We start from the raw sequence: 26,073 nt of genomic DNA on the forward strand, positions 1-26,073 counted from the left end.
GCTCCCAGTACTCTCCTCTCTGCACGCCTGGACTGCCCCCAAGTGGGGCAACTCTGCCAAAACATGAACAGCAGAGAACTTAACTGTGGATTGAGAGATCCTGAGGGTCCATGACAATCTGATCTATGCAGAGTAGACAATCACAGCCACAGAGGAAGGAAGAAGGTATTCTGTTGTAATCTCTTATTGTGTATTTATCACACACTGCAGCTCATTAAATTTTGGTTTGGTGAAATTTTATTTTGTGTGATGTAATCTATTGTTTTCTGGAATGTCAGAAAACTGCACCACTCTTTTGACAAAACAATGAACAATTTTAACCTCGTTAGACACAAGCTGCATATCTGACCTACTCTTTTTGCAGAACTCTACATTTTCTCTCACTAAAACACACTGAGCACTGTGACGCACTGTTCACAATTGTTGCTAATGATGTAAGGAAACCTGTAGAGGCCAGTTCAGAGTGAACGGGTTGATGAAGGTTGAAAGAAACAATGGAGGTAAATAATCTGAGAGGCAGAGGAGGAAGAGGAGGAAGAGCAAACCAAGAACATTTCAGATGAAATTCGAGCAGCTGTAATAGACCATGCTGTTCTTCATGGAGAGACAGTGAGGGAAGCCGGACAGTGAGTACAACCCTCTGTGGCCACCATGAACAGGTATACACTCACTGGCCACTTTATTAGGTACACCTTGCTAGTACCAGGTTGGACCCCTTTTGCCTTTTGAACTGCCTTAATTCTTCGTGGCATAGATTCAAGGTGCTGGAAACATTCCTCAGAGATTTTGGTCCATGTTGACATGACAGCATCACACAGTTGCTGCAGATTTGTCGCCTGTACATCCATGATGTGAATCTCCCATTCCACCACATCCCAAAGGTGCTCTGTTGGACTGAGATCTGGTGACTGTGGAGGCCATTTGAGTACAGTGAACTCATTGTCATGTTGAAGAAACCAGTTTGAGATGATATGAGCTTTGTGACATGGTGTGTTATCAGAAGATGGTTCACTGTGGTCATAAAGGGATGGACATGGTCAGCAACAATACTTAGGTAGGCTGTGGTGTTTAAAGGGGCCCAAAGTGTGCCAAGAAAATATCCCCCACACCATTACACCACCACCACCAGCCTGAACCATTGATACAAGGCAGGATGGACCCATGCTTTCATGTTGTTGACAAATTCTGACCCTACCATCCGAATGTTGCAGCAGAAATCGAGACTCATCAGACCAGGCAACGTTTATCCAATCTTCTATTGTCCAGTTTTGTTGAGCCGGTGTGAACTGTAGCCTCAGTTTCCTGTTTTTAGCCGACAGGAGTGGCCCCCGGTGTGGTCTTCTGCTGCTGTAGCCCATTTGCTTCAAGGTTCGTTGTGTTGTGCGTTCAGAGATGCTCCTCTGCAAACTTTAGTTGTAACGAGTGGTTATCTGAGTGACTGTTGCCTTTAAAGCTTGAAGCAGTCTGGCCATTCTCCTCTGATCTCTGGCATCAACAAGGCATTTTCTCCCAGAGAACTGCTGCTCACTGGATATTTGCCACATTCAAAGTCACTTAAATCACCTTTCTTCTTCATTCTGATGCTGGATTTGTGCTTCAGCAGGTTGTCTTCACCATGTCTACATGCCTGAATACACTGAGTTGCTGCCATGTGATTGCCTGATTAGATATTGTCCTTAACGAGCAGTTGAACAGGTATACCTAATAAAGTGGCCTGGTATACTCTATAAATACATACACACACATATGACATTAGTACAGTACAAAAGCATGACGCTAGACTGAATGAGTTTTATTATGCAGTCATGTTTTTCATTTGTCTTTTTGTCCTGAAGTTTTATTGTGAAAAGCTGAGTCCAGACATTCAACACTAACAACAGGCAGCACTGGAACTGTCACTGAGTTGTGACACATTATTCTTTAATAAAATACAGTAAACATTTCTGGAGCTACAGGCTCTGAACGCTGTTTTCCATTCTCTTTACGCAGTGTGTAATCAAGGCTTGTGGTGTTTTTATTGTCTGGTCTGAGAACAGTGTTGTGATCTGAGGCGAGTGTTTGAGTCAGAGGTTTGGTGAATCTAGTTTGACAGTTTGGTTTTGTGTTTACACTTCTGAGAAAAGCAGGACGGTGAAAAACTGTAACTCAGAGCAGTTGTGTCGTGGGGAATGCAATAAATAAAAACTCCTGACTGCTGTTTACGTGTTTGGGCTGCTGAGCATTACAAACTGCTTCCTGTTTTCCAGAGAAAGAAGGCAAGTTGCAGACAGCTGGAACAATGAGTTTCAATACAGGGACTGGGGATAATACGGCACATACCAGTTAATTAAAACATGCCCTGGTCCACATAGAGACTCAGATCCAGCAGATGAGTCCCTTATACAGTTTGGGATGACAAGCCACAGCACAATCCTGCAAGCATCCTGTATCCCTATCAAGACCACAATCAGCAGTGGAGGCTGCACTGAAGCTAATTAGAAATGTATTCTTGAGTGAAAGTGAATTAACTGGACTAACAACTAAAGCTCAAAACTCAGTAGTGTCTCAAACACTCTTTACTTGAAAATGTAAGTATGCAATCAGCTGCTTTAAGCATTAATCTGATCCTGACCTGATACTGCTGAGTTCAGATTTCAGAGATGAGTCTTGTCCACAGCAACACAACGCTGCTTCTCCAAACCTGGAGCACACTGACCTAGATCTACAGCAGCTAACACACTGATTGTAGGTGAGCGCCTCAAAAAGCCCCACATCAAATAATCATGTCGTCTGGGGACATGAGAAATTGTTGATCACTGTGCACGGTAACACTCATCAAGTTTTCTGTGCTCTGTGACAGTGTAAATTCACTATAAAGTACACAGCCCTAATTCCATCTGTGTCACAACACAGTTGTGTCATTTTCAGTTTTCACTAATTATTTCCAGTTGCTTCCATTTGTCCTTTCATCACATGCTGGAATATCTACATAACTAGAGAGAACAGAGCTGAATTACTGCAGTTCTCAGGTCTCTGCACTGTCCTCCAGTCATACACAGAGCTGAATTCACTTGTTGTATTGTCTACAAGTCACTAAATATGGTCTATGGTCTAGGGTCTAAATATGTTTCTGAAGTGTTTGATGTGTATGAGCCTAAAAGGTCTCGAATACCCTTTTCCACCAAAAGAAGTGGGTCTTCAGAGGTTTTTTGACCAGTGGAAAAGGGGCTTTAGTGGAGCGTGGAGTTAAAACTAAAAACTGGGAAAAGTCTCTCAGCCACTGTGCTGCCCCCTGCTGGAACCAGCTCCCAGTGGATCTCCAATGCTCCACCTCCACCTGCTTTCATGTAATCAGTTAATCTTTCACTTTAATTGGATTTATCTGTTTTATAATCTGTGTTTTTATACTGTTCTTACACTGTTTTCTTATTATGCTTTTACTTCTATTTTTATGCTTCTTTTATTTCTGTTAATCACAGTGAATAACCGCACACAGTCTTGTTAATGGTAATGCAATAATAAGCAAACTGTCATAATTAGTGAATGAAAACAGTATTTTCGCTCGAACACTGGAGAATAGAACAGGACTGTGGCTTTAATTGCAGAATTAGTTCAATGAAAATGTATGTTATTCTCTCCACAGTCATGTCAGCAGGTCTGCGAGGCTGCAATCATCTATTCATCACATCTTGTTAACAAACTGGTGTTAAGCAAGTATAATGTTGACCAGGTGTTAGTGTGCTAACATTTTATATTTGACAGGAACAAGTGTTTGTGGAAGCATCACTGACAGCAAGTGACACTTCTGTGTGAAACAGTGACTGAATATCAGTGTATCAACACAGACTGAATGATAAGCTGAATGATAACCTGACCTCACACAGACTGAATGATAACCTGACCTCACACAGACTGAATGATAACCTGACGACACACAGACTGAATAATAAGCTGACCACACACAGACTGAATGTTAACCTGACCACAGACTGAATGATAACCTGAATGATAACCTGACCACACACAGACTGAATGATAACCTGACCACACACAGACCTCACACAGACTGAATGATAACCTGACCTCACACAGACTGAATGATAACCTGACCACACACAGACCGAATGATAACCTGACCACACACAGACCGAATGATAACCTGACCACACACAGACCGAATGATAACCTGACCACACACAGACCGAATGATAACCTGACCACACACAGACTGAATGATAACCTGACCACACACAGACTGAATGATAACATGACCACAGACTGAATGATAACCTGACCACACACAGACTGAATGATAAGATGACCAGACTGAATGATAACCTGACCACAGACTGAATGATAAGATGACCACACACAGACTGAATGATAAGTTGACCACACACAGACTGAATGATAACCTGACCACACACAGACTGAATGATAACCTGACCACAGACTGAATGATAACCTGACCACAGACTGAATGATAACCTGACCACAGACTGAATGATAACCTGACCACACACATCTTACCTGTTTCAGAGCCTCCTGTTTGCTCTTGCTCAGCTCTTCATATTTAAGTTTCCACTGACTGAGGTCAGCCTCCAGCCTCTCGATGCTCTTACTCAGAGCAAGTTTGTCCCTGGGAACGCAGACACAGAACACACATCAATATGTCTTAACACTCTTAACACAGAGTTTTTACTTGAGTCAGCAAATGTCTGTAAAGTGGATTTTTAACTTTTCACACCTACACATTAAGAGTCTCTGTACAGTTCACAAGAAGAAACTCTCCTGGAAATCATTGGTGAAATGTCACCACCATCTACAGCTTCCCTCCAGTTCGTTACACAGTGCACTGTTTGAGCTGTGACAGGAGCACAGGATATTTAAAAACAGGTGACCAGATGTCCACAGACACAGATTTTAGTATTTCACAGCCAGATGAGGGAGTATGAGAGCAGCCACTGCACATTTACCTCCCGTGTCTGTACTTTGCTGACATCTCATGGTTGTGTTCTAAAACATCTCACATTTTCACAAACATAAAGTGTATGACCCACTTCCTGCTTCAGGTGCTGTGCTGCTGACAGAGCTGACAGTGGAGGTGGTGTTAAGCTTGGGCATATCCAAAATTTAATATCTTGATATATAGTCATATCTGTAATAGACAATATTTAAGGAGGGATTTTTTAAAATAAATAATATAATTATATTATTGTATATTATGTTACAGGTATAAGTGATGCTGCCACTAAATAGCAGTTTTATTTGTCACATGTGAAGGTTCAATGTACAGTAAGCAAACCATTGAAACAAGGGTCAGACAGAAAACTGTGCAGAACTGCAAAAAATTTTTTTATATAGTTTATATATATATATATATATATATATATATATATATATATATATATATATATATAAATAAATAATATATAATATATATTATATATATATATATATATATATATATATATATATATATATATATATATATATATATATATATATATATATAGACTGGTTACAACGCTGAATGTGGCGTTGAAGCTGATGTTATTTCACATTCATACAGTGACACAGCTCAGACAGTGTGTCCCCGTCTCTCTCTTACTCTCTCTCTTTCAGCAGGACTTTCTGGGACTCGTCCAGGCGAAGCTGCAGGGCGTTCAGTTTGCTGGAGTCTTCCTCCGCTGTGCTCATGTCCTCCCACAGCTGCCTGCTGCGCTCTTGCCGGCTCAGACCCGAGGATGAGCGTGAGCTGGCCATGTTCACGCCGCCGCTACCGCCACGACCGTCCCAGGCCTCCTGACTGTCGGCGCCCGGGGCCCTGGAGCACAGGACAGACTCCAGCAGCTCCAGGTCCTGACAGACCAAGACACAGAGAGGGAGGAAAAAATGAGACCAGATTTGCTGATGTAAGGAGGCATACTAAACACTTGTGTTCTGTAGGACTGAACCCAGTATAATGGTGACAGTGCTATGACTGAATCCAGCAGGACATGAAACAGTGTCACCATAACCAAGAAAGATGAGGTCCAGAACACACCAGAGGTTTCCTACACCTGAATGATCCTTTCATCCAACAGAGACAAGAACAAATACAGTTTACTGCATGTTTCAGTCCAGTGGAATGAACTTCCTGCAGTGCAGTGAAATTATAATGTTCATGAACAAATCATGAGAGTTCATCAGATATTAAAGCGGTCAAAGCCACTGATTCAAATGCTTCTCTTTAACAGCTTGGTCACAATAGTTTAGTTTGACATGGACAATATGGATAAAGTTCTCTATCACAGTCTGTGATAAGCAGGCAGTTAAGAAGCAGTCAGACGTGTCCCATCAGGTGAGGTAAATACCTGGTAGGTATAAAAAGGTAAAAAGATTTTTTTTAAAATACTTAACTGATCCCTCAGGAAATTTAATTTTCCAGTAGCTTATTTATGTATTTAGTTAAGATTTGAGTCCGATCATGATCCACTGCCTTTGTCTGAATTGTTGAACAGTCTGATGGCAGTGGGAACAAAGGATTTCCTGAACCTCTCAGTCCTGCAGTGCAGGGAGATGAGATGTTTGCTGCTGCACATTTAGATCCATTATTGTTGTCTAGAAAGACCAAACACAATCAGAGATGACAAAGGTCAACCGTGGTTTAAAAAGACTCGCAAAAGGACTCAGAGAGTGAAGTCTGTCTCCTCTTCTTCTGACCTCATCATATTTTGTATTTTGATTAAATTTCAGATGATTGACAAGGTTTGTGGCATTGCCACAGAACCTCAAAGTCCTCACACACATCACACACAGCGTGTCTGTTGTTCTAAACTGAAAAGGTTCCACACACATTACATTTACATTCAGCCACCATCACGTACAGGTGTAAGGAGAAGTAGTTCCTATCAACCAGGCAGTATTTAGACTACCTCCTGGTGATCTGGAGTAGAAACTTTCTACTGTGTCCCACATTTACCCCAAATCACTGAGTTCAGATATCAATCTTTTCATGTGAAACTGATCCTAGAACAGAAACGTGTAGGATCAGAGTATCAATATTTCAGTATTGATCTAAACACTCAGTCAGTCATGGACATTTGTATGTAGCGCTGGCCCGAGGCCGGTCCAGTGTTGGTTAGGACTAGCTGTCCTGTGAGCAGTTCAAGTGAAATAAACTGATTTCACTGTTTGAAAGCTGGTGTGACTGAGCCTATCTTCACATGTGGTCCTGTTAAAGCTTTCCAGCAGCTTTGGCCACAGACTCATTGTGAATATAAATATGATACCACAGCAGAGCGTTGTTACAAGAGGCTCTGTGAGTGAGGTTCTCACTTTCACTGCTGTTTATTGGCAGTTTCGAACTCCATGTCCCTGGAATCCTGTGAGAAACATTGACCCTCTTCACCTCCCATAACTCCTCACACAACATCACAGGGATCAAGTCTTCCTCTCATTTTCATTCTTGGAAAATAAAGTATCAGTCTCGTTCCAAACTATGCACATGGATTGATGAGAAGCTCTCTGTTTTTGAGGGGGTTGTCAACATATGGGCCTCTCCTGCGACAATATTTCTGTCTTCTGTCCTCTCTGTTTCCCAGTCCGCTCTCTGCTCCTCCCTCCAGAGGCAGAATCAATCTAATCTGTTTCCTCCAGTGGATCAGCTCAGGTTTCTGCCAGCATGCTGTCACAGCACAGCCCTCAAAGCCTTGGGTGGATTCTTATGACCAAACATTTTCACATCTCGTTTTATTTAATTGCCTTAACAGAAATTAAATTGGAAGTGTCGACTTTTTCCTCCTCTCCGCACAGTAAATCTGTTGGCTCTGGCAACAGTAAAAATCCAAATGTTTCTGCGCCCTTTAACTTTCATGACATTTGCCAGATGTAAAATGTGAGGTCTGTTTCCCACAGGCTGAAAAACTTGCATGTTTCTTTCAGATTATCATCGTGCTGCAGCATCAGCATTGACATCAATCATCAATGAGTGTGTTAGCATTCTAATTAGTGCTAATTCGCACTAAATACAATGTAGAGCTGAGGCTGGTGAGAGTATCATTAGTTCTGCAGGTACTTGGTCATAAACAGAACAAATGTGTTTTGATATGCTGCTGGTGCTGGGGGATAGTCAGAGTCACCAGAGTCATTAGGATTTACTGTCTGCTAAACATGAACATGTGCACAAAGTTTTACACTGACCCATCCAGTAGATGTGTTGTGTTGTTGTAGTGTGAACTGACCGAGAGTGTGTGTCCCTAGATCAGTGCAGCTAGCAGGGCTAAAACTGTGCAGGTTGTCAAGACTGAAAGAGGAACAAAGGCTCAAGAGCAAGTCGAACTACAATAAGCAAACAGCACAGCAATAACCTAGATAATCAGTACTTCTCATTCCATCACCTTTAGTCGAGCTACAAAACATAAGAATGCTCCTTCAGCAGCACTTTTTATACTTTTTCCAGACCTGCAGGTCTCCTGCATCACCTGATGCAAATCAGATCAACTGTGGCTGTGAAACCAGCCCAAGGAAATTTTACACAAACACAACACGTAGAGAGAAAATTTTGAAAGACAGACCTGACCCAAAAGAATTATATGTGCTACGGTTTGGATTTTTTTCAAGTCTGTAGTTTAAGAATACCAGATTTTTAGTGTTTTGCTGCTTTGTTTTAATTGCTGCACGAGAGTTATTATTATTATCATGCTTGAACCTAGAAAAATACATTGAGATCAATCTACAGAACAGTTTTTCCAGTTCATTAAAAGCCAACACTGAAGACACACAACTTATGGATGAAAGCATCTAACAACATTTTTACATCCTTTTTCATTTGCAATGTTGCCACAAAGTGAAGGTAAAGCCAAAAGGAAAACAGGGGTGTGATGCTGCTGCTGTTGTTCCAGGTGATCCCCAGCAGAGGGACCCTTTGTGTCACACGTTACACAACGACACAAACTGAGTTACATGTGGAAGTATTCAGTGTGTGTGAGAACCAGAACAATGGAGGGAGACAGGAAATGAGGCTATGCTGTGTGTGAGCAACAGTTAGCCACTGCTCCAAAGACCACCACCACTGACACACTCACACACACATTGTGGTTTACTTGGAACGCCACAGCCTCAGTGTGTATTTGATGTGTGTGTGTGTTAGTATGTATGTGCACATGATACCATGGAAACCCCGCCTGTGTGAGCTGAAGGTCAAGTCTGATCTGCCTCGACACACACACACACACACACACACACACACATACACACACACACACACACACACACACACACACACACACACACACACACACACCTTCATTATGAGGCTACAGCTCATGTACACGTGTGCATGTGCACTTTTGTGTGTGTGTGTGTGTGTGTGTGGTGAGACAATATACAACTGCCAAAAAACAAAGGGACCCACCACTGCTATAAACACACACTGGGAGCACAGTCAGAAAAATCACAGGAGGTCAAAGCAGTGTTATCAGATGGGACAGAGTGCTACTGTGATGACTATGATTCCACTACTGCTGCTACTAGGACCACACCTACACAACTGCTGTTACTGTGACTATACTATCAAGCTGTATCTACCTCATTTATTCTGATATATGTTAATAATGGGAGGAAGGCTGTTTATGCCTCTTCCCACCTGTGCACCATGTGAAACCTCAGTACAGTAAATTCCACACAATCAACAACTGGTAACATTCCTCCTCCTGTTATTTGCACAGCTCTCCCTTAAATGTATTTGTACTGTGGAGAGAGGCGTGCTTTGAAAACAGCAGGAGTGTTTCACATCTGCTCCTGACAAACGACACATCTGTCCCTAACCGCCACTACAGATTGGACTGACAGAGACTGGTCCAAATCTGAAGACTGTGTGTGTGTGTGCGTGTGTGTGTGTGTGTGTGTGTGTATACGTACTTGTACTTGCTACATAGTAAGGACCAAAAAAAAGTATTTTACTAACAGAGTGAGGACATTTTGGGAAAGTGAGGACAGTGAGGTCCTCACTTTTTGAGACACCTTCAAATCACATTTTGAGGGTTAAGACTTGGTTTTAGAGTTATGGTTAGAATTAGGTTTAGGTTAAGGTTAGGGTCAGGGTTAGGGTTAGGCACTCAGTTGTCATGGTTAGGGTTAGGGTAAGGGGCTAGGGAATGCATTATGTCAATGAGTGTCCTCACAAAGATAGAAGTACAAGTATGTATATTTGTGTAGGTGCACATGCACGTGCATGTACAGTCAGTACCTCAGTGTACACATCACACACAGATGCACATGCATACACACGTGAGACTGCTAGTAAATAAACATATGACCATATATATGTGTGTCTTGTCCTCCCTGTCCCTCCCTTTACACACACACAAACACACACACACACACACATACTTGTACTTCTATCTTTGTGAGGACACTCATTGACATAATGCATTCCCTAGCCCCTTACCCTAACCTTAACCATCACAACTGAGTGCCTAACCCTAACCCTAACCCTAACCTTAACCCTAACCTTAACCTAAACCTAATTCTAACCATAACTCTAAAACCAAGTCTTAACCCTCAAAATGTGATTTGAAGGTGTCTCAAAAAGTGAGGACCGGCCAAAATGTCCTCACTTTCCCAAAATGTCTTCACTCTGTTCGTAAAACACTTTTTTTGGTCCTTACTATATAGCAAGTACAAGTGTAAACCTTTTTGTTCAAGAGTAAAATTATTTTTGTTTAACCAGAAACAGCTGTTTTATCTTCATGTTCAAAGCCACCAGACCAAAACAATAATTTTACCTCGCAGATTATGGGATTCAGATCCTTTACTTTAGTAAAAGGGCCACACAATAACACAAACAATCTAACTGGCTGAGGCAGCAATAGACCAGCAAATCCTGGGTTCTGCAAGATTAAATTGCTGTTTTTGTCAATGGAGTCTAGTGCTTTTTTTAAGAAGGAGATGTCCAGTAACCAGGGTTCATCCCAGGCTCACAAAAAAGCTGAATATCTAGTTATAACTGACTGAAGTGTGTGGAGATCTGTATGGTTATACTGCAGCCCGATGTGTTCAGGGGATTTAATAAAGGTGAAAACATTGAAAGGCTATGTGTTAAACACACACTATGCTCTGCACTTGTTCAGATGCTGCAGGGTTTTAATGAACTGAAGGAGAAACAGTAGAAAGCAGCTGTGGACAACAGATATTAACAGAATCACTTATATTCATTCATAGATCAATACAGTCTGACTGACTGACTGACTGACTCTCCTGCTTCAACCACATTAAATGTTATTTTTTGCAGCCTGACTATGACAGTGTCACATGTACACACACGCTAATGGGGTCTGAAGATGAAAACTGTTAATATACTCACTCACTCACTCACTCACTCACTCACTCACTCACTCACTCACTCACTCAGAGTGACTGGAGGCTGAAATATGACCTGTCATTGAACTTTATGCTAACATCCCAGACAAGTTTGAATTCTCCTCACGAGTGTCTGTCAGTGCAAACGAAGCAGCAGCAGGTCAGGCCAGACCCAGATGCTTTAGGTTTCGGGATGGTCTGCACAGAACAGGCTGACAGATAATAAGTACTGCAGCATCACTGAGCCCTCAGGGATAAGCAAGCATGATGAGTGTGTGTGTGGTGTGTGTGTGTGTGCGTGTACCTGGGCAGCCCTACTGCTACTCTCCCTTATTTAGGACACTCCCCCCCAGCTCACACACGATGAACCATCTCACAGGGTTTGATTCTCCCAGCTTTGTGGAGACACAGTGACCAGGCTCACCCACATTCACTGAGGCTCAGGTCACATTGCTCATGTAGCAGCAGAGGACGTGAGCTCACTGATATCAGGGAGACAGTCACTCTGTTCCTTACCTATCATCAAGCTGCCCTGAGTGAGGCCTTCTCCCATTTACAGAGAAAAAAGGTGAGTTCAATCAACAACTGTTGTCAGCAGCACATAACACAAACCAAGCAGATTTATATTTAGCACGTTAGACATAAAAACAAAAATGAAGGCTGAAGCTGAAGGCAGCTGAACCTGCTACTCAACCTCAAACTGTCTATCTGAACACAGCCTTGCTGGTAGCTCTCCGAGGTGTTTTGAATAAAACGCTGAGGTCAGCATGCTATCATGTTCATAATGACATAGCTAGTTAGCTGCATGATGTTTAGTATGTACACCATCTTAGTTTAGCGTGTCAGGATGCTAACATTTGTTTAATAGCACTACACCTACCCTGAGGGCGACATGAGTGTGTTTACTGAATGTCATCCAATAGCTGTAGAGATTTCACAGTTAAAACCACAAATGTTATCGTCATGGTAGCACTAGAGGAAAAGATCATTAGGATTTAAATTTCATGACAATCCATCCAAAGGTTGTTGAGATATTTCAGTCTGGATCCAAGTGTTGACACTGCCAACCCTGCAGCCATGGCACCAGGATGGCTAAAAACCACGGGGGGCCTTTAAACCATCATGACTGATGTCAGTTCACTGCTCTCTGATGTTTCTCTTCTCATGTCTTTTCCTCACAGTGACACCAACTGATCAAACAAAATAATTTATTCTGATCTAAATTAACTGCAGACTCACCTTTTGTTGACCTAGCTTTTGCCTGTCCAGGTCCACATCCCTTACTGGTTCTGGTTCTGGAGACCCTGGTGGTGCTTCCCCCACCCTGTCCAGCTTGCCGTCATTGTGAACCTGAGAGGAAGAGGAGGAGGAAGCAGGGGAGGAGGGAGGGATAGATGGAGAGGAGGAGGGGGAAGCACCACATTGGTGTGCAGGAGAGTAAGAGGGAGAAGTGGTGGATGGAGGAGGAGCCGTGTGGTCGCCACGGAGACGCAGTGTCTGCTGTCGTAGCGTTTCGTTCTCCGAGGCGAGTTCCTGCCGCTCCCGCCGAACACTGGTCAGCTCCTTGGTGAGGGTGTCCAGGCGCTGCCTCAGCTGACGAACCTCATCACGAGCTCGGTTACGCTCTGCACGAACCTGAGATACAAAGACAAGACTGACTGACACAAGATCAACTCATCAGCCCCAGGTCCCCTGGTTTCCCTCAATATATAGTTCCATTTTTATAAAGTGAGCAAAGAGAGCATTGGTTGGGGACTATTTTCAGCAGTGGATGAATCTACAGTTGGCGCTCTAGTGAGTATTCCTGGTAGAGGGACAGTGTGTGTGGGACTGAGTGTTTATAGTAATGAGAGAACATGTCGCACAGTGCAACGGTGATGTGCTTGTAATAGTTTTTGGACAACAATGAGCTGCTGTGGCGCAGAGGATGAAGATATATGAGGCTTTGATGGTTCGCAGGAGACACACAGTCCTGGTTTTGGTCTTTTCATGTTTGTTGACATGAAAAATACAGAATATCACCACACTTAACTTTAGTTAGAGGAAAATGGCAGTTTTAGTTAAATACAGAAAAAGTCCACTTATTCTGTCATACTTTGTTGACTTTTTCAGTGTTTAACAAAAACCAAGTTATTTTCTAAACTTTAACCAACTGCTGTGATTTGTCTAAACATAAACCACATAAACCACTTGAGATCGCTGATACTGGCTGTGCAAGTTCATAACCATACCTTGCTTTTTCAGTTCCCAGAAGAAAACAGATGAAATATGTTGAGAATAACAACTTTGCAGATATGTTCAGTAACAGGTATAAAAGTTTCTTGTAATGTTGATTCAAAGTTGATCATTTTCTCTGCAGACTGTTGACAAAACATATTTTTTAATGTAAATGAAATGTATATGAACGGTAACACTTCAGTCATCTACTGAACCGAATCATCAGGTCATCCTCAATCGTGTCTTAGGGAACACACACAGCTTTGTGTCCTGTGTTGCACAGTGTTACACAGTGAGATGAAACAGCTGAGGTTGGTGAAGCACTATTCAAGGTCTGTTTATTACAAAACAATCACAGCTCAAGGTCCACTTGCTAACTTTTTCCAGGGCTTTCAATCATATCTAAAAGTTTTCATTAGCAGAATTTCCTCTGTTTTGAGCAACACTCTGAGATGGTTTAAAAGCTACTCAGGAAGTAAGTCAGTGGATCTTCAGTAAAGATTCTTCACTAATAACATATCATTTGTCTACTCTTATTCTAACCATTTTTATTTCTAATCTTTAAGGTGTTTCTCAGGTTGTTTTCTGTTGTTTACATGTTGTGTTGCATTTCAATATAAAGTCATTATGTCATATAAAACTGGGAAGGTTCACAGCTATGGAGTCCAACAACTGTTTTTACTGTATTTATGAAGAAAAATGTATTCAGTCCATTCTAACTTATCAAATTATTATATATAATAATAAATATCAGTATAAAACCTGCTGCTAAGAGGACAAATAAAGCATCCATCTATCTATCTATGTCCCGGCTTCAAGGACCAGCTGCCCACCTTGCTCCACTTCTCTCTCCAGTTGGCGGTGCAGTCCGACCACCACCTCATGGTCTTCTCCATCTGGGCCGCTCGGGCCCGGGCCTCCTCCAGCTCCCTGAGCCTCAGCTCCTCCCTGCTCTCCCAATCGGCTCCAGCTCCCTCACCCATGGCCCCAAGGGATCCCAGACCGAGGCTCCCCAGCCCGGGTGACAGCAGCAGTGGGGGGCTGGAGCTGGGTGTCCCTCCCGTGGGGCTGGGAGTGTGAGTGAGACTGTCTGGGGAGCGGATCCCCCTGTCGGACCCCAGACCCAGGCTGCACAGGAGCCCACCTCCGGCTGACTTCCCGCCTTCGGACAGGTGGGGACTAGGAGTGTGGTTCATGATGAAAGCGGCGGTGTGGACGAGAACGGTGAGGAGGATGAAGGGGGTGGAGGGTTGTGAGATTCAGGAGAGCATCATCATCGTCTTCAGTCAGTGATCAGCCTGGAGACAACAAACAGCAACAGGAAGAAAATAAGAGACATGTATGAACATATGTTTCCCTTATGTTCCCTGAAGATCAGCGCAATTAAAGGAAAAAACATTTCAGAGGACAGAAATCTCTGACAGATACACTGCTGCATTTAGAGAGAAGAGCCCTGGTCTGATCTTGAATAAATTCAAAGAGACCAGAAGCTGGTCGAGACTGAAACGGCGTCTACTGCTAATGAGAAGCTGCACAGACCAAATGACCATGAGAACAGATACAAACAGGAAGACAGGACGTATGTGCAGGGATTCTCACTGGACCATTAACAGTAAATGTCACAGCCAGTCTCACTGTAGAACCCACTGTTACCTGTACACCTGATCCTCTCCTGTTTAAACTTTCATCAGTCATTCTTCACTTTGACCTTAGCCTCAATACGTGCAACATCATTTGTGCAAGGACACCATGTAGACGTAGTGTTTCCCTGCAATGTCAAAATCCTGAGAACATGATTTGTCACATTTCAGTACCATTACAAACATCAGACCCACTTTTATCTGCCTCTACATGTATCATTCAGGCCTTCATTGTTTCCCAGGTTGACTACTGCAACGCCCTTTTCACTCAGTCAAGCTGCCCTGGCACGTCTGCGGCTCATACAACCTGCAGCAGCCGAGCTGGAGATCTCATATCAGCCTCGCTGCAGAGGCTGTTCAGGTCATTTTAATCACTTATGAGGACCCACATGGGAGCATTTTAGCATTTCAGCATCTTCATCATCACCCTTGTTTCCAGCAGCAACAGGTAACAAGTCTCCGCTAGCCATCCACCTACAGTTGGACACGAGCCAGGGAACACAGTGGAGCATTTAGCAGCTAACGAGCCAGAGATTTCTCTCAGAGTTAAAAGGAGAGTGAACACGGACTTTGAATCCTAATGTGTCTCTGTGTCTCTGGATGGGTCACATTCACCTCATCATCCTTCAGCAAAACATTTGTGCACATCGGATTTAATTCAACTTTTTTATGCATTATACTATATATCTCCTTACACTGCACCAGTGTTGATTCATATTTTACCTTGTCATTCACATATTCCTCCATCTCTTTGCTGATACGCTGCAGTATTGGAACAATCATTCACCACATATATAGTTTCTGTTTGTATTTTTCTTCTTTGTCTCCTAATAAAACACATTTGTGCTGTAACGACTGAATTTCCCCTCAGGGATCTGTGGGTGCTCTGTGATCTTATCTCCAGCCTCAGTGCCAGGTTTGGGTTAAGAAATCCTCGAGAAAAACACACATTTCTGACTGTGGTTAAGTTGGACTCAATCTCTCTGGGCCAAGAAAAGCTCTTGTGCTTCCTGCCCCCCCCCCAGAGGAAGTTCCACAGGGGCTGAGGGACTGTGGGAACAGCTCGCCGGGAAGAACAGAGAGGAAACGGAGCAGGTTTAGCAGCTGGTGTTGCCCTCTGTCTGTCAGCCAGTGCAGCCTCCACACAAACAAACACCATCCTGGACATGAGAAGGTGACACAGTCTGAACCTGACACACACGTTTCCTAATTCTGCTTTGTTTCCCACAATTCACCACAGTCCACGTCAGTCCAGGTTATGAGCACAGGTGAACTGGAGCAGTAGTTCTCCAAGTTTTTTCACAACCGATACAAATTAGACCACAGATTTTTGCTTTTAGATGTTTAATTACAGAAAGTGTTCGAAGCCCAGGACCCAAACACTCACACATCTGTCACCGTGTTACTTATGGAATTATAGTGAAAATAAATTATTATTATTCCCCTTTTTGCTGAGGACCCCAGGAACCCCCTCAAGGGCCCCCTGGGCTGTCCCACTTTGAGAACCACTGTAATGAAGTGCAGCTATGTCACATGCGCACACAGTTAAATTGTGGGTCGTTATGGAGATTGTGTAACTGTTCCTGCAGCAAGTTTACACACATCATCCGACTGTAGCTGACCACAGGGTCAACGTTAGACTGACGCCACAAACAGTTTCATCATGTAGACAATCTGCAGCTACCAGCAGCTTTTAAGGTGGAATGATTTCTTTTAAGGTGGAATGTTTTCTTGCGTGTTACTCAGTGCATGAGTTGATGTCGTGAATCAATCATTACACCTTTAAATGTCAGTATGATGACTCTGACCACTCTGTAGTTGTTTTTACTGACTGACGCCCTGTGCTTTAGTGATATTCTGTTTCTTCACCTGCAGAATAAACAGTGGTTGTGATTTGCTCCTGCAGCAACACACCTGTGAGTCTGTATCCTGCTTTAGAGTAGAGTTATTATTCTTATTATGCAGATAAACACTATGTAGCTATAGCAGATGTTTATCAGTAGTTATCACGTAATACTGACAATCTATTCTTCTTAATGAGACAAAGAAGAATGAAACTGCAAATGTATAAATACAAAACATCCTTATTTTGAAATATGTTTCTTTCCTAAAATACATGTCCACCAAAAAACATTTAAATAATATCATGTCTCTTATCTACATGTTGCTGGATAATAAATAAATTAATTAAACTAGTGTATTAATAACAGTGTGCTGCTCTTCTCAACCTCTTAATGTGTGTTTGTGTTTCTCCTGATTGTAACTGTGATATAATATGGACTGCTCCCGCAGGTAGATAATTAATGTTAACGTTAATGTTAATTCTTTAACTCTGACGTTGAATGTTCACTCCCTCAATCCACATGAATACTGTAAAGAGCTCATCCTGAGGAGGGACAAAGACAGTCTGGACCAGAGGTACTGGTACCTTCAAACCTAAGTAAGCTGGACAGTGTGATTAACTAGACAGTTAATTAGTTTTGAATATTTCCAGGTTTCAACCACAGCAGCTAATAAGGAGATAAATGTAGGAGAGGAGGAGGAGGAAGAGGAGGGGCGGACAGCAGCTGGGTTGATTGATGATTTTAACATAGAGAGGGTGACACCAGCACATGTCAGATGTCATCACAATATCTCTTATGTTATCACAGCCTTTCAAAATCAACTTCAGCATGTTCAGTTTTCAGCCTTACCACTGACAACACTGATCCAGCTCTCAAACTAATTACACTACACAGCAATGTACCAAATGAAATTTACAACTGATAAAATCTAAAATAATTAAAATAAAATACAAACATATGACCCATTAAAAGGCAAAGGCTGAAAAACGTGGCAATCCTTAAAAAACTTTCCATCCACGCTGTAGTGCACTAGACAGAACAAGTGAAGTGTCAAAGAGCAGGAGTCATGGCAACAAATGAAGATGAACCCTCAACACACTTTAACCACACCATGACCACACCATGACCACACCTTAACCACACCTTAACCACACCTTAACCACACCATGACCACACCTTAACCACACCATGACCACACCTTAACCACACCTTAACCACACCATGACCACACCTTAACCACACCATGACCACACTTTAACCACACCGTGACTACACCATGACCACACCTTAACCACACCGTGACTACACCATGACCACACCTTAACCACACCATGACCACACCATTACCACACAATAACCACACAATAACCACACCTTGACCAAACCTTGACCAAACCTTGACCACACCATCCACACACTAAAGCTGTGAGAGGGCAGTGTTCAGTCTGAGGTAAAAACATCATGTGTTCAGAACAATATGCAGTGAAATGAAAACTGTGGGAAGCAGTGATGGTGGTTTTATTGAGTAAACATGAGTGTGACTGAAAGCTCTGAAGACAGACTGATCATAGCTGCAGAGGAACTTAACTGAAATAACATTTTCAAAAGACTGATTTCATTAATAATAAACTATTAAGTGTGAGTGGAGCTCAGCACTGTCATGTTTGCTGATTTAGGAGCCAGTAAAGCAGAACAATCACTTAGTGCCTCTATAACAGGTTTGCAACAGCTAACAATACAACTGTTCATGTCAACGTGATGTCCAGAGTTAGTCTGTGAGGGAATACTTGTTCAGTACAAGATCAGTGCTATGAAGAGTGACACTAAAATGACTGAGCCTGGATTCAGCATCAGTTAGAACAGATCATGGTGATGAGGTGGTGGCAGCAGCCTAGATACAGGACAGAGAGAACACACAGGAAGCAGGAAGCAGCAGACAGAGTTATGAATTTTTAAAGAGGATCTGATCAGTGGTGAAACTTAGTCAAGAGCAGTCGACACTGTAAGACACTGCACTGTCCAACCAAATACAGATGTACAAATGTGAATGTCATTATTCTACTGTAGGGTAGAACAGAATCTCCTGTAGGACTCAACAGCATTCATCAATTATAAAACTAGTTCTGAATCCACTTATCAAATCTGTTTAGGTTAGATTACATTAGATTTGTAACTAAGTGAAGTTAGAAACAACTGTAATGATGATGGTCTGCTGACTGAGAAGGCAGTGGCCTTTAGTGACAACCTGAAAATGACATGAAGGTGTATCTGACACCTCTCTGAAGTTTACTCACTGTTACATCTGATTTTTCATGAGCATCTTTGTCCAAGTACTGAGGTTCTGGTATAGAACTGTAGAGTCAGTCAACAACAACACTGATAACCAAAAAGTTAAACTGGAAGATTCTTCTGAAACTGATGTTACATCATCAGGGTGGGACATGGGCCAAACTAACAAAACAAAGTACACATTAAATTACGATACACCTTCCTGAGCAGCAGCCAATCAGAGCATTTTCATCTCTCTGACCAGACTGACCAGACAACCAACAGGTACATGAGCATAGACAAAAAGACATAAATACATAAAATTAAATTCATAATGAAATTAATAATTCATAAAAGTCATTACTGAGTTGCATTATGGGAATTGTAGGATCCAGCATTTTGGGAGTCAGGTTCCTTAAGGTCTTTAATGTATTAATTTCTAATCAGGATCATGGTATCATAGGACCATGTAAGTTCAAAGATCGCAAATGTTCTTCCTGTCCATGCTGGCCTGCAGAGATCCCCTCTGAAAACCACCCCAGTGTAGGAGATGGGGAATAAAATCTACAGACCTTCTTCAGAGCAAAAATCCATCCAAAATTATCTCAGTTCAGAACACTGTCATCATACAGAAGCAGACGCACCTCAGGCTCAGATCAAAATAAAATCAGAAAGGGCGGCCTGGTAGTCGAGTGGTTGCTCTTAGCAGGCAGTCGCCGGTTCAACTCCCGATCGGTCCGACTCTTTCCTGCATGTCATTCCCCTCTCTCTACCCCCTTTCCTTTCAGTCTCCACTGATCTCTAATAAAGGCATAAAAAGCCCAAAAAAATATAACTTTAAAAAAATAAAATCAGAAAATCAAATGTAGCTGCAGTTACATCAAGACAAAGCTGAATCCCAGTTCAGCCACCGAACTCAAACTTACGAGACTCATGCAGCAGTTTCCACATGAGGGCTGACTGAGAAGTGAAGCGTCATCAGCCTCCTCCTTACCTCCATCGCCTGTGACTTGTTATTTCAGCTGGAGATAAATCACAAACACAGTCCAAACAGACTTTTCTTCTCTTCCTTGTCCTGCTACTTCCCAACTTTTCCTTTGACTCTGTCACGCCGCCTCTGTCTCTCAGTTTGCTATTTATCCCTTTATTTGCCCAGCCTCCCCGTGAACCCCACCCTCTGTCATCACAGGGGCCATTAAACGTGCAGCCAACCAGTGGATCAGGCTCTAGGGTAATAAACTCTTTGACAGAACATCTGCCCTCGCTGACCATATGTTATACTACCCAAACACTGACTGATCAACTTCAACTTCAACTCATATATTCAACATTACAAGCAAATCATCAGCCCACACTTGACCCTATGCTGAGAATCAGCTCCAGCCCCCACCACACACATCACCATTCATTTCACATGTCAATGCAAAAGCCTTCTTCTCTTGAAATGAACAACAGTCAGGGTCTGAGCAGAGAGGTCACAGCCAACACACACACACACACACACACACACACACACACACACACACACACACACACACACACTAGGCAACAGAGGGGTTGTGTGTTCACGGCACTGATTTATGTGACTGTGACCATAAAGAGATACAACATGCTGCTGCAAAGGATTTCCCCTCATGCTCGCCAGTGTGTGTGTGTGTGTGTGTGTGTGTGTGTGTGTGTGTGTGTGTGTGTGTGTGTGTGTGTTGCAGTGAATCAGTGTGTGTCCTCTCCTCCAAATGAGAACCAGCTCTGGAAAACTCTGTGGCTCAGTGGGGCTGGCTGGGCCTGCATGGTTCAACCACAGAGAGAAAGGAGAGCAGACTCACACTGGTGTCTGACTTACAGGCTTCATTCACTTGTCACAATCTCATGTTTGGCGCTGTGAAACACTCCCACTTCACTGGTTTATCTGTTTAGTACTAGAAGCATGAGTGTTGACATGTGCACACACCCTGTTGTAAACTGCTGCTGTGACCGGACAGACTACATCCACACTAATGTGTTTTAGTTTTACAACACATCACTCTGCTACACCTACACCTGTTGTCCAAACCCCCTTAGACAGGGCCCCGTTTTAGTTTGAAAACCCTGGTGTTGCGTTTTCACTATCAGCCTCAAAAACCAGCAGTGAATGCAACATGCTGACCTTGTTTTCTTTGGTTGCATTCTGTTGCTAGGCGACATCTAGTGGTCGTAGTAATGATGACAGGAGCAAAGTGAAAAGTGCGGTGATGAGTTTATAGAGCGACAAAGTCCAGGTCAGGAGGAGGTTGGGGTGGATGGATGAATATGACACAGGACAGTGGTGTTAGATTCCCATGTGAAAGTAGCAGTTTATGTTGTTTCTATTATCCATGACAGTTCACTGTTATTATTGTAACCATGACAACAAAGATCATCTAATGTTGAGGAAGTACTTATTTTAACCAAAATCACCAGCTTTTCCTAAACCTAACCAAGGCATGACCGTTATTATCGTAACCATGGCGAAAAAGGTAGTTACCTCTGCTGCCATAGGGGCACTTTTCCAGAGGAAACTGCTATAGGTCATATCAGAGGGATGTTGGTTGTTAGGTTGGTGGACTGGTTGATCATTTGATATGTGTTTTCAGGTGTGTTAGTATGGATGGAGATTGTTTTTGTTTTAAAATGAAAAGTGTGGACGGAGCCGTTACAAAGTTTATATGGCTCCCTACATCAGCTCATTTCATGCAGATGGAAGGTTTTGATCTGACAGTAGCTACATGTGTTCAGTGCAGTGCCTCTTTGCAACATGAGTCAAGCCCTCCCTCCTCTTGCTACCCTCACATGACTGTGTCTGAAGGCTGCTGAGTTGCATCAGTGCAGATGATACAAGGAGAAGGGAATGCATCTGTCTGCAGAGCCATGTCCATAGGGACGGTGGGCTGAGAGCAGGAGTGGTTGTAATGTGTGAGGAGAAAGGTTTGTGGTTTCACTCCCTGCAGCCTGAGACTGAATATCTCAATAACTGCTCAGTGATATTTGGTGCTTATCATGGACCCCAGATGATGAGTGAACCTTCTTACCCACTAATCGGTTAAGAGGAGAGATCAACGTGGCTGAAAAAGTGAATATAGCACAGTGGACTGGGGAAAGCTGCGGCAACTGTTTTCACTTTGATCGTCACTGAAGCTCACACTAGTCTCCAAGTCTGTGTGTGACAAAGTTAACACTGCCATGAGGTTAATATTTCTGACTAGAGTGAAATATCTGAACATCTACAGGACGGATTTCCATTAAATTTAGTGCAGACATAAATGTTTCCCACAGGATGAGCTGAAGTCTCTCCCTAGTGTTAAGATACCTGTGATAACATGGTTTAGTGCTGAATAGCTGGACCACTCACTCTGGACTTCGATCACTAAATGAATGACAGAGTCTTCTGATTGCCTTCAGTGTACTGTGATCAAAACAAACAGCAAGTTGACAGGAAGACCACATTCAGCCTGATGATATGTGCACGTCACTGCCCTTAGTTATTTGAATGGTCCCGATGCATATACTGCTGTTAAGAAGACTCCTTGTTATCCCACCAGTGACCACCCCCCCAATTCAATGTTAGTATCCTCCTGCTGCTGATAACCTACAACACAGACTAACATCAGAAATTCTACAAACTGTAACAATTACATGTGTTTGAGGGAGTCTACAGCATGACTGAAATAAGTGGCTCAAGGAGACGTGGTCAGGACAATGAGTCAACATGTTCGCAGCCTGGACTCGTTGAAGACACGTCCATTCATCCCAGAATCAACCCACAAATCCATCAGAGCGGATCAGAAAGTACAGAGATGAACTGAGTCAAACTGGAAAACCTTCAGAGTAAAACGGGGCTGATATTTCTTTTGATATTCTCAACAAAGCTTCTAGAAGCCGTCCCATCATATTAAATATGGCTGACAGTACAGTTCTGCAGCTCTAATGTAAGCCTAATCAGCTCAGCTCTGGCTCCAGACTGCTACATCAAACCCCTTTCCTCTCCAAGTCGCAGAGTTCTTGAAACAGAGCCAGTGGGAGATTTCCAAACTTCAAAGCTGAGCTGGAGAATTTGTCTTTTTCCCCACAACTAAAATAACAGAGTTTTACACAGAAAGAAATCTATATATGTTGGCTGTGATGTGTTGATGTAAAATCAGTGCTGCTAACGATCCAGAATGGCTTCATCATAAATCCACCACTGCCTCGTGGTAGATTTAACTTTAGGAAATCACTGAGCAGTCAGAGCTCTGCATGAGGTTCTCTCTCCTCTGTGTTAAAGACCGGTGTGATGTGACAAAGACTGTTGGAAAAGGAAAACACAGAAAAGCCTGTTCCATCAAATTTCAAATTGTGTAGTCTGGTTCAATCAGACGGACATAAACACTATGTCGTTTTACTGCCAACTTCTTTTGCTTACTGTAGTGTTTGTCCATCTAATTTAATGAAGTGATGGCTCAGCTTCTGATTTCCCTCTGAATAGATGATATAGTTACACACAGGAAGCTGCACAGACTTCATTGATGAGGTCGTTATTTAAACACAGTCTGGAACTTCAGCCTGGGGTCTCTCGATCAAAGCAATACCATGAGATGGCATTGGGTGACATTGTGACGTAGCATGGGATCATGGGAGTTGTTGTCTTCACCACTGTTGCTGTAAGCTTCTCAACCCGTAAAAACACTGAACAGAGCTGTTTCACGTTTAAAGTCAGCGTTGACGTCAGGGAGGGGTTGGGAACTCAGACTGCTGCTAACCTTTGTTTTCATTGTTTCTCTAAGACAGGGGTACTCAAATACAAATCTTCAAGGGCCACAACGATGATTTTCAGTGACTCCAAAGTCCATTTATTGAGGTCGGTCAGGCCAGTTTACCATTAAGTTTAACAAAAATAAATCAGCACCTCCATAGAGTCATAACAGGTAACAAACAAACATATCAAGAGCTCAGGAATCAAATATAATGAAAAACTATTTTACATTCTAAGTGTGTCAGTGTGAAACACAGCTTAATGAGAGAAATGGCATCTTGTGTCTTTTGCCAGTCTTTGGAACTTTGGCTCAAATGGTGTGATGGCCAGGCGAACACACTGTTGCAAGTGATTTTCACTGTCCACCTTTCTTTTGGCAGATAATTTGGAACACGCCATTTTCGTGCAACCTTTTTTTTTCGTGCGCAATCTAGGCTCCCTCCCCTGCTCTCTGGCAAAGTGACCTCAGCGATCCGATCACAAGTGGTCAGCTATAAGTACAGGAGTGAACGCACCCAGGACGCATTTGAGATGGTGGAGGGATGGAGGAGGGATGGTGATGACAGACCACATTCATTAGAGGAACACAGTGGAGGAGAAGGAGCATCAGGCTGAATGACTGAGTTCAGACCCAGAAGTCTCTCTGAAGGCAGCACCAGAGACTGGATCTGGTTCAGGGTCAGGGGGAGTTAGTGGAGGGCTAGCCATGACCCCTGAATCTGGGGTTTTGGGCTGATTTTCAATTCAATTCAATTCAACTTTATTTGTATAGCGCCAAATCATAATATACATTATCTCAAGGCACTTTACAGGGTCAGGTCAAGACCTTACTTTGTTACAGAAAAAAACCCAACAGTTCCCACAACGAGCAAGCGCTTGGCGACAGGGGGGAGGAAAAACTCCCTTTTAACAGGAAGAAACCTCCAACAGAACCGGGCTCAGGGTGGGCGGCCGTCTGCCTCAACCGGTTGGGTTTCGAAGAAGATAGAAAGAGGGGGAGGGGGAGGAGAGGGGAGAGAAGAGAGAGAGAGAGAGAGAGAGACCAGGAACAGCTGTGTCGGTAATGGTGTTATCAATAATAATGACAGGTAACAGTGGTTAATTTTGAGATGATAACTTATGAACTCAGTGTTCAGGAGGTTTTGACCTGGAGCTGAATTCTCCACAGAGGTCTCCTCCTCTCCGCAACAAACAGAGCAGCTGATTAGAACCAGTAAAAACACTGAATTAAACAGCTTCACATTTAAAGTCAGTGATTGGTCAATACTCTTGAGTGATACAGGACGTCTCTGATTGGCTGGAGCTGAGCTGTCTAACATTTCCTCAGCTTGTTTCTCTGATAACTTCAGATCCAGACGTCCGATGACTAAAATTCTTCATCTGGTTCAAATATAGGGCTGAAAACCAGCAAGATGGAAAAAGAGGATCTGAAACATGAGACTTTAAACTGGATCAAAGTCAGTTTGAGCTTCTGTCAGACAAACATAACACTGACACATGAGCAGAGAGGATATGACGTCATTTGACTTTATCTGCTTACCTCTCTCCTCCTCTCTGTGCTCACATCTGCAGTATTTTATTTCAGCTGAATTCACAGTAAAGCTATTCTCATTGACATGTATGAAACAGAGACAGAACCGTGGTCCACTGAGACGACGTGTTAACCAGCAGTCACTTCAAGCTGCTGCTAAAATCCTGACTTTATAACCATGACGTCGTCTGACAGAATCACCAAACACATCAGTTAAAGACACAGACTGAGCTGTGACTTCAGATGGATTCACTGTAAACTGATCAGAGAGGAAGTTAGAAGAGACACAATGTCTTTCTTCGTGAATCATCAATGTGTAAACAAAGTTTCACAGCAATCCATCCAACAGTTTCAGCCTGGACCAACACTAAACAATGAACCTCATTTCAGAGTTTGGCCCTTTAACGACTGCAGACTCTCTGCTCTGTCCAGCTTCACTACAGACTTACATTATATATATATATATATATATATATATATATATATGTGTGTGTGTGTGTGGGG

At 42.8% G+C, this 26,073-nt stretch overlaps 1 protein-coding gene across 2 annotated transcripts in view; it reads right to left on the reverse strand.

The window, feature by feature from the left end:
- The window catches only part of ccdc102a (coiled-coil domain containing 102A), a 66,716-nt gene that overhangs the window by 20,817 nt on the left and 19,826 nt on the right, over nucleotides 1-26,073 (reverse strand). The window contains exons 2-6 of one of the 2 annotated variants that reach the window (XM_071472930.1): nucleotides 14,373-14,837; nucleotides 12,562-12,957; nucleotides 5,591-5,841; nucleotides 4,450-4,618; nucleotides 650-4,305 (exon numbers count right to left, since the gene is read on the reverse strand). In XM_071472930.1, coding sequence (XP_071329031.1) covers nucleotides 3,883-4,305; nucleotides 4,450-4,618; nucleotides 5,591-5,841; nucleotides 12,562-12,957; nucleotides 14,373-14,735 — 1,602 coding nt within the window. In that variant the 5' untranslated portion in view covers nucleotides 14,736-14,837 and the 3' untranslated portion in view covers nucleotides 650-3,882. Of the gene's footprint in view, nucleotides 1-649; nucleotides 4,306-4,449; nucleotides 4,619-5,590; nucleotides 5,842-12,561; nucleotides 12,958-14,372; nucleotides 14,838-26,073 lie in introns of those variants that run through there. The other variant, XM_071472928.1, reaches the window with a different exon arrangement.

The sequence above is a fragment of the Trachinotus anak genome, unplaced genomic scaffold (genome assembly GCF_046630095.1).
Source record: "Trachinotus anak isolate AG129_WGS33_773 ecotype Australia unplaced genomic scaffold, CSIRO_AGI_Tana_v1 ptg000042l, whole genome shotgun sequence".
Classification (NCBI taxonomy): Eukaryota; Metazoa; Chordata; class Actinopteri; order Carangiformes; family Carangidae; genus Trachinotus; species Trachinotus anak.